Genomic DNA, 9,016 nt, shown 5'->3' on the forward strand with positions numbered 1-9,016 from the left:
AATTAGGATACTTATTTTTTTTTTTTGCTTGGTTTTCTTTTACACAAAAACTGAATAGGGGGTTACAATGGCTTTCTGTAAAGTGGTTACTAATTTATTAAACAGTACCTTATTGGATAGCTAGTTTAAACATTACCATTGAGAGGATTTGCCTAAAACAGGCATGAGTTATTCAAATCTACCTTTGCAAAAAAAAAAGAAAAAAAAAGAAAACTACCTCTGCAGACTGAATTAGCTTCAGTGTAAATATATTTTAAGTTGTATTAAGCCAAGAACTCTTCCAAAATTGGTGAACACTTTTTAGTTGTTATTTCTTTTGTTGCAAACCTCTTTTCAAAACTCTGTAATTGGAAATATCATAAATAGTTCCACCATTCTCTTATCACTATAGTATTTGATTTAGTGTAGGCAAGCAAATGGCTTATTGTTTTACTCTTTCAAACATTATCAGACATATTTGGAAATTGGGATTCTTTGATTCTTTGCCACAGTAACTCTTTAAAATAGAAAGTATTTGTAATTGTGAAACAGTTATCATTCATGTATAAAAATTCAACTGATTTTGCGTTTGGATTGCTCTCATTCTAATGAGGTGTGTTAGGGAGGTTCAGCGAACAAACTGCCAAATCAGTGTATGGGTGAGGCATAGCACCCATGTTTTCCCAGCATTCTTTTTTGGGATCATAGCAATGCACCCACTTGCTATCCCTGGCTGTGTCGGCTGAAGAACCCCCAACCACATACAAACATCCCTTAAGCACTGCTGCCCCTGGACACAGATGAGGTAGAGGGAGGGCAGGAAAGAATGACCAAGAATCTCTGGCTGGGTCATACACCTCACAGAGTAGTTGGTCGCTAAATCCCATCGAAAGTGGTTGCAGTCCTCCAGCTACCACCAACTTGCTCCCCAATGTTAGCATTACATGTCCTGCACGTCCATCTCCCAACCTCATGGGGGCTCTGGGAAAGCAGCCGTGGGAAGGATGGTAGGTGCACATAGATGACCTGCAAATGTGATAGGAGTCACAGCCACCTGAGATGTAGATTTGACCATTCAGTACAGCAGCAGCATGACCACAGACAGCTGTTCCCAGAGGGTGAGCTAACCTGCAGAGGAGAAACAATTTAAAACTTAAAAGTATAATAGTGTCTCCGACAAAAAGGCCATCTTTCTATATGTCTTTCTGTCTGTCTGTCTGTGCATCCTTCCCTGCATCCATCCGTCCTTCTGTACATTATACATAAAACATAATAATGATATTTAATATATATAAGTATTATATACATACACACACATAGATACAGACGAATGTATATTAAATAAAAAGATTTTTTTTTAATGGTAATTCTACTAACAGATACACTAAACAATTATCTGCGAGAAATTTAAAAAAACTGAATCGGAAGTGTGCAAACCAAGTCCATGAGAGCATCGATCCTTCAAATTTTCGATGCGTCATAACAAGATTAACACCGCATTATAACAGGAACTCCCTCTATCCACCACATCACTCCAATTCCCTCCAACAGCTCCACTGTCTCCTTGTGCAGGTCCGCATTCAATATACATTTCTCATGGTGAGACCATCTTCATTCCAAAAAAATATAAAAAAAAATAAAAAAGGAAAACAATCTACTGGACTTTGTTTCCAAGTTTGAAGACATTTTGCTTCCCATCCAGGATGCTTTTTCAACTCAAAATGTCAGATCTAGCATTGAGGTCCAAGTTTTATAGAGTTGCCCAAAACGAGGACTTGTGCTTGCTGAGAAAACATGCATATTGAACTGGAATAAGGGGTCCGCCCCTTAGGAATGGGGAGTCGTTGAGATCTTTTGTTGGACTGCAATACCCAATACTATTCTATGCCTCTGAAATTGTCTTTGAAAAAGAAGCTAATCATTAAGCCACTTCATTTGGATGGCATTGAATTTCATATATTCCTGTGTAGATTTTTTTAACTACTTTATGTACCTCCAGATGTTCTCCTCAGGAGTGTAATACTCCACAGTATCCAGGCATTGGCTGCCGTCATAATTACCACCAAGAACTAAAACCTTTTCATCCAGGCACACTGCTGCAAAGTAATCCCTGGGACACAGCATGTCAGGAAGTTGTTCCCATTTAAGACTTAGCAGATCTAACCTGAAAAAAGGAACAATAAATCAGTCACAATGATGTGTCTTTCTTTTCAACTAATTAAAGAGTTCAAAGTAAACATCATGACAGAATCCCTGTCACACACAATAAACTGTCATACCTTGCAGCAGATTTGAGGATGTCCAGAGACCCATAATATTTGCGTCCTCCTAGGATGTAAAGTTTGTTGTTGAGGACACAGACGGAGTGTCTGAAGCGTGGCGGTTCAGGGATCTCTGTTAATACTTTCCAGTCTATTTTTCCTATCAGACCTTGACCACGATGAAAATGTTGGGCATACCATAAGGACCGGCTTTGAATTCTCTTCACAAAGTCATCATCAACAGTATCTCCGCCAACTAATACCAGAACCTTATAGGAGAGAAGGACTGCTTTAATTTTCTAATCCTAAAGTTGATAAAAATAAAAGATATATTATTAACTTACATGTTTTTTACATTAGAAACTTCAGAGAACCATTACTAAGGCTAATACACTTACCTGGTTTTGTGAGCGGGGTTTACATCTAGGCCCTTTGTATTCCCCTTTAGCAAGCAATTGGAGGGTTTCTACTGCTTCTCCTGTCTTGGGGCTGCGGTAAAGTAACTTGCACCTCAGAGCTTCCTGGAGCTCAGAGGAGGTAAGTAGTTGGAGGCGAACATGGCATAGTAGGCTGGACAGAAATTGAAGTCTTTCTTTAGGTTCTTCTTCCACCCAGCTCACTACTGCCTTAAACACCACAATCTAGCGATTAAAAAAAGACAAAAAATTACTTTAGCCTGTTTTATGATAATGGTAGAAACAAATCATTTACAGTTAGGGCCAGAAATATTTGGACAGTAACACGATTTTTGCAAGTTGGGCTCTGCATGCCACCGCATTGGATTTGAAATGAAACCTCTACAATAGAATTCAAGTGCAGATTGTAACGTTTAATTTAAAGGATTAAACAAAAATATCTAATAAAAAATGTAGGAATTGTACACATTTCTTTACAAACACTCCACATTTTAGGAGCTCAAAAGTAATTGGACAAATAAACATAACCCAAACAAAATAGTTTTTTCAACTTTTTGTGGCGAATCCTCTGGAGGCAATCACTGCCATAAGTCTGGAACCCATGGACATCACCAAACGCTGGGTTTCCTCCTTCTTAATGCTTTGCCAGGCCTTTACAGCCACAGCCTTCAGGTCTTGCTTGTTTGTAGGTCTTTCCGTCTGGATTTAAGCAAGTGAAATGCATGCTCAATTGGGTTAGGATCTGGTGATTGACTTGGCCATTGCAGAATCTTACGCTTTTTTGCACTCATTAACTCCTGGGTAGCTTTGGCTGTATGCTTGGGGTCATTGTTCATCTGTACTGTGAAGCGCCGTCCGATCAACTTTGCAGCATTTGGATGAATCTGGGCTGAAAGTATATCCCGGTACACTCCAGAATTCATCCGGCTGCTCTTGTCTGCTGTTATGTCATCAATAAAGACAAGTGACCCAGTGCCATTGAAAGCCATGCATGCCCATGCCATCACGTTGCCTCCACCATGTTTTACAGAGGATGTGGTGTGCCTTGGATCATGTGCCGTTCCCTTTCTTCTCTAAACTTTTTTCTTCCCATCATTCTAGTACAGGTTGATCTTTGTCTCATCTGTCCATAGAATACTTTTCCAGAACTGGGCTGGCTTCTTGAGGTGTTTTTCGGCAAATTTAACTCTGGCCTGTCTATTTTTGGAATTGATGAATGGTTTGAATATATGTGAACCCTTTGTATTTACTTCTCTTCACTCTTGACTTAGACACAGATACACCTACTTCCCTGAGAGTGTTCTGGACTTCAGTTGATGTTGTGAACGGGTTCTTCTTCACCAAAGAAAATATGCAGCGATCATCCACCACCGTTGTCTTCTGTTGACGCCCAGGCCTTTTTGAGTTCCCAAGCTCACCAGTGAATTCCTTTTTTCTCAGAATGTACCAGACTGTTGATTTTGCTACTCCAAGCATGTTATCTCTCTGATGGATGTTTTCTTTTTTTTCAGCCTCAGGATGTTGTGCTTCACCTCAATTGAGAGTTCCTTTGACCGCATGTTGTCTGGTCACAGCAACAGCTTCCAAATGCAAAACCACACACATCAGCCCATATTATATATATAAATATATATATATATATAAATGTATTTCTGAACATGTTTTTGTAAACAGCTGAAATAACAAAACTTGTGTCACTGTCCAAATATTTCTGGCCCTAACTGTACCTGCTGTCGTGTACTCAACCTAGCATTTTAATCAGATGGGATACATTATTTACTTGTTTGTTTGTTTGTTTTTTTTTCTAAATCATCAAAAGTTTAAAATACAGTTTGTTGTATGTACACAGTCCTGTTTTGTAGAGTCAGCTGAAAGTTTAAATCATAAGACAAAAGTATATTTCCATTGAGAGACTAAACAGATAAGTACTCATAAAAAAATAACTACCTCTCTTTCAACAGACAATGAATCCTTCTTGAGTAGTCGCTGCAACAGAGCAAATGGGAGATCTTTAAAGTTCTCATCTGTTGAAATATGCTGGAAATTGGCAAGAATATACTCCTCTGCAGCCTGTCCCAGATCAACAAGCCCATATGTCTCAGCCAGGACCAGAACATCTAGACAGGTGCTTTCATTCATTCTCTTCTGCATGAAATCAGTGCAGAGCAAAAGCGCCCCCTTCAGCTGGTACTGATGTAGTGCACCTGTCAGCTCCCATATGTGAGCCCAGCTCAGCATGAGCTGACCTGTGTAGAAGAAACTAACAATGGCTTCAATCACCCAGGAAGAAAGACCTCGTAGGCACACGATTTCTTCTTTGGACTCCCTTAGGCCTCCACAGAGAAGTGCCTGGAAATAGTCTCCACCTGCAGCTAACACCACCCGGTGTGCTGAGAAAAAAAAATATTAGAAGAAAAAGAAGAAACTGTTTTCAAAGGTATTTTAAAATGAGGTGAAAAGACTTGATAATTCAAAGAACAACAAACAGCAGTTTTTATTTGATTTGTGAAATATTCTTGAATGCTTTAAAGTTGCCTCTTGAAATGTCTATACAAAACACTGTTTACACCAACCACATTTTTTTTTTCAAGTTCACTCAATATGAGCAAAAAGAAAAAGAGTCAAAGCCCCCCTTCTCAATCCTTAAAAATTCCTACAAAATTTTTTATTCCTGCCCTGTCTTTTTGAGTTAATCATGAGTTTCAAATTCACTTACTGTATTACCATGCAACCTCATATCACTAAAGTCATATTTTAGAAATATACACAATTATATCTACCCACTTTGCTCTTGCAGCTAACCCATATGTTACATTCCTGGAAATCTCTGTTAATTGTTTTCCCTTCTCTAATCAGGTGCCGTAAAGAATAAAACACAAACACAATTCAGCACAAATAATTTTGATGATTTGGGTCTCATTTCTAAACACATTTATTTTCTAAATTCAAAATATTTACACATCAATGTTTTCAGATTAATTATAATCCTCTCATTTTAGCTAATTCTGGACTACAGTCAGTTCCAATTTTGGGATTTTTTAAAGTTTAAATTTCAAAACTTTTTACAAACCATATTGAGAGATTACTTATAATTACTAATGACAAGCACACAGAGCATGCATGCAGTGACAAAAGGAAAACTCCTTTTTAACAGAGAGAAACCTCCAGCAGGGGTTAAGAGAGGGGCGGAGCTGTCCACTGGTTACCACATTGTGGTGAGCAAGATATATTGGAGGAAATGGAAGGAACNTCACATTCTATTTTCCCCTCTTCGCTTCTGCTTTAATATGATAATGAGGGGCGGTGTCTTCAGGCTACAATGGCAGCCTATTGGTTGGTTAGATGCAACCGCAGCGCTCAGTTCCTGTGGACTTTCCCTCCGAAAAGCAGTCTAGAAATGGCGAACACAGAGGGTGCAGCACGTTCTGTATCGGTTCTTTATTTCACTCATTTTCTTAATTTTTTTATTTATTTTACTCATTTTTTATTTATTTCACCCATTTATTTATTTATTTAATTTTGGCTGAAATGGCTCTCCATACACAGAGCATGCATGCGGTGACAAAAGAAAAACTCCTTTTGAACAGAGAAAAACCTCCAGCAGGGGTTAAGAGAGGGGCGGAGCTGTCCACTGGTTACCACATTGTGGTGAGCAAGATATATTGGAGGAAATGGAAGGAACTTTGCAGGCCCAAGCAAATAGTGAGGGTCTGGTGCGAATGTCTGGTTGAGCTGTCAGTCAGGGAAGTGTTTAACTCCCATCTCTGGGACAGCTTTTCCCAGATGCCAGGGTGGCCTGGGGAAATGTAGTGTGAGTGGGCCATGTTCTCTGCTTGCCCTGTTGATGCGGCTGCCCGTAGCTGCCAGTAATCCCCAAACCCGGTGGTAGACACCTGCACTAAGGGATGCCATCAAGCTGAATAATATGTTTTATGGAGCCTGGTTCGCTTATGGGAGTCCTAAAGCAGAAGGCAAAAACTTGGGCTTTGGAGGAGTTTGAAGAGGCTATGGCTGGCCTCAGAGCGATATTGGCAAACTTTCCGATGACTCTGTAATGGGAATCCTTGCTTTGCTAACACTTTTTCCAGTGGGAGTGGAGAGCTGCTTACCTTAAAAGGGGACATCTTTGGATGGTGGAAGAAATACTTTGTGATCTCCTCAATCTGATTGACCCGTGGACACCGGGTGATTTGTTTATCATCCAGGTTGAAGTCAAAAATTTCATGCCGGCTAGGCTATGGGGATGGATGAGTACCTTAGAGCTCTGAATGTTTCTGGGCTGTCGTGGATTACACACCTTTTCAACATCAGGTAGAGGTCTGGGACAGTGTGCCTTGGCAGACCGGGTTGATGTTTCCCCTGCATAAGAAAGAGGATTGAGGGTGTGTTCCAATTATAGAGGGATCACACTTCTCAGCCTCCCTGGAAATGACTATGCCTTGGCTTCAGGAGGAGCAGTGCGCTTTTCCAGCTCTAAATTCTCCGCAGGGTTTTGGAGGGAGCTTGGACATTCCTCCAACAGGACCTGGAGAAGACATTCAACAACGTACCCGGTGGTGCCCTGTTGGGAGTGCTTCAGGAGTATGCAGTCGTAGGCCTTTTACCAGGGGCCATTAGGTCTTTGAACAAGCAGAGCAGGAGGTTTGCAGCATTAAGTTGGACTTGATCCCACTGCATATTGAGCTCTGACAGAGCTGCCCTCCGTCACCGGTTCTGCTCATAATCCTTATGAACAAGATTTCTAGGTGTATCCGAGGGATGTACAGAGTATGGTTTTGGATTTAGCGGATCTGGTCCCTGCTTTTGCGGATGATCTGACTCCCTTCTGCCAAGACCAACTGGGGCAGTTTGCAGCCAAGTGTTTGCAGCCCCCTATACCAGAAAAAGGGGCCTGTCCACCTCAGGTTGGAGTAGAGCTCCTACCTCAAGTGGAGGAGTTGAAGTTTCATGGGGTCCTGTTCACGAGTGAGAGGAGAATGGAATGAGAGTTCAATAGATGGATTGGTGCGGCTGCTGCTATAATGCAGATACTCCATGGTTTGTTGTGGTAAATAGGAAGGGTGAGCAAAGAGGTAAAGCTCTCAATTAAACGTTTGGTCTATGTACCCTCAACTATAGTCATGAAGTCTGGACATGACCAAAATAATGAGGTTATGGATACAAGTGGCTAAAATAATTTTTGTTTTTTCTCCACAGGATGTCTGGGCACTCCCTTAGCCCTATAACACCAAATGTATCATATGTGATACATGTGTTTTTGCGCCCTCCACATGAGCAGTGTAACAATATTTTCCCTGAAAAACCCGATGTACACAATTATATATATGCAGTACATGGATAATCCACCAGGTGGTAGTAATCTGCTCACTAGAGGGCCTCCCAGCCCTGCTACAAGACTGCCATAAACTAGGAAATGGACAAATATCGTTTTTGCAGAAGAACTTTGAAACCATATATGTATTTCAAAGATTTTGTGACTGAGGAAATGCTACAGGAAATTGCAGAAGAAACAAACTTGTACAGTGTGCAGGATCCGCTACAGAAGAGACCTTTGAGAAACTGCAGCCCATGCAGGAAGCCCTGCCGCTTTGAAGATTTCAGGCTTCTGTTGGCACCGCCCTCACAAGCCCAGGAAAGGTCAAAAAGTGTGGCAGACCACTGTCCTCTCCAGAAGCAATGCCAGCCCCTCCCCGGAAGAGGAAAACCCTTGGGCTGCCCCCTGATGTGAGAAAGGATTACCTTCATCATTTCCCAACATGGGAAACCCGACAGAGATGCAAGCACTGCAAATGGCCACTTTGCCCATGTGTACTGTGAGAAATGCAGAGTGCATCTTTGTCTGAACAAGAACAGAAACTGTTATCAAGCCCACCATCACTCAAAATAAAAAGGTTGCGAAATGCAAAATTAGTAAAAAATAACTGAAATGTTATGTCTTCCAGATTTCCATCCTGACAGTCCCATTGCTGCATTGTTTTGTTTTTTTTTGGATTTGTTGGATTATTTTTTGTTCAAGAAAAAAAAAATCTTTGACCACTGTAACCCACTGTATCAAATATGATACAAATTAAAATATGGAAATTGATATTTTTGAAAAAATTTTTTTTGTTTGTTTGTTTGTTCAGAATGACCAATAAAGGCTCTAGTTTCAAAGAAGTAGAATTTTCTGTCAATTATTTAATGGTATTGGCTTTACAGGAGCTCAGTCTGGAGCTCTGTCATTCGGAAGAGGCTAAGAGTAGAGCCGCTTTTCCTCTAACTCAAAAGGAGTCAGCTAAGTTGGCTCAGACATCTTTTTCGGATGCTCCTGGACCCCTCTCTTGGGAGGTGTTCCAAGCAAATCCCAACCAGAAGAGGCCC

At 40.8% G+C, this 9,016-nt stretch overlaps 1 protein-coding gene across 1 annotated transcript; it reads right to left on the minus strand.

Annotated features, from left to right (window-relative positions):
• Positions 1-476: 476 nt before the first annotated feature.
• Positions 477-8,462, minus strand: LOC107102098 (kelch-like protein 33). The gene is made up of 6 exons (XM_015401269.1): positions 8,396-8,462; positions 4,604-5,046; positions 2,639-2,881; positions 2,259-2,509; positions 1,973-2,143; positions 477-1,107 (listed from the first exon to the last, which is right to left on the minus strand). The coding sequence occupies exons 1-6, from the start codon at positions 8,460-8,462 to the stop codon at positions 585-587; spliced, it is 1,698 nt and encodes a 565-aa protein (XP_015256755.1). The 3' UTR covers positions 477-584.
• Between the last annotated feature and the right edge of the window lie 554 nt (positions 8,463-9,016).

Source organism: Cyprinodon variegatus, unplaced genomic scaffold (assembly GCF_000732505.1).
Source record: "Cyprinodon variegatus isolate N-32 unplaced genomic scaffold, C_variegatus-1.0 Scaffold1201, whole genome shotgun sequence".
NCBI classification, from domain to species: Eukaryota; Metazoa; Chordata; class Actinopteri; order Cyprinodontiformes; family Cyprinodontidae; genus Cyprinodon; species Cyprinodon variegatus.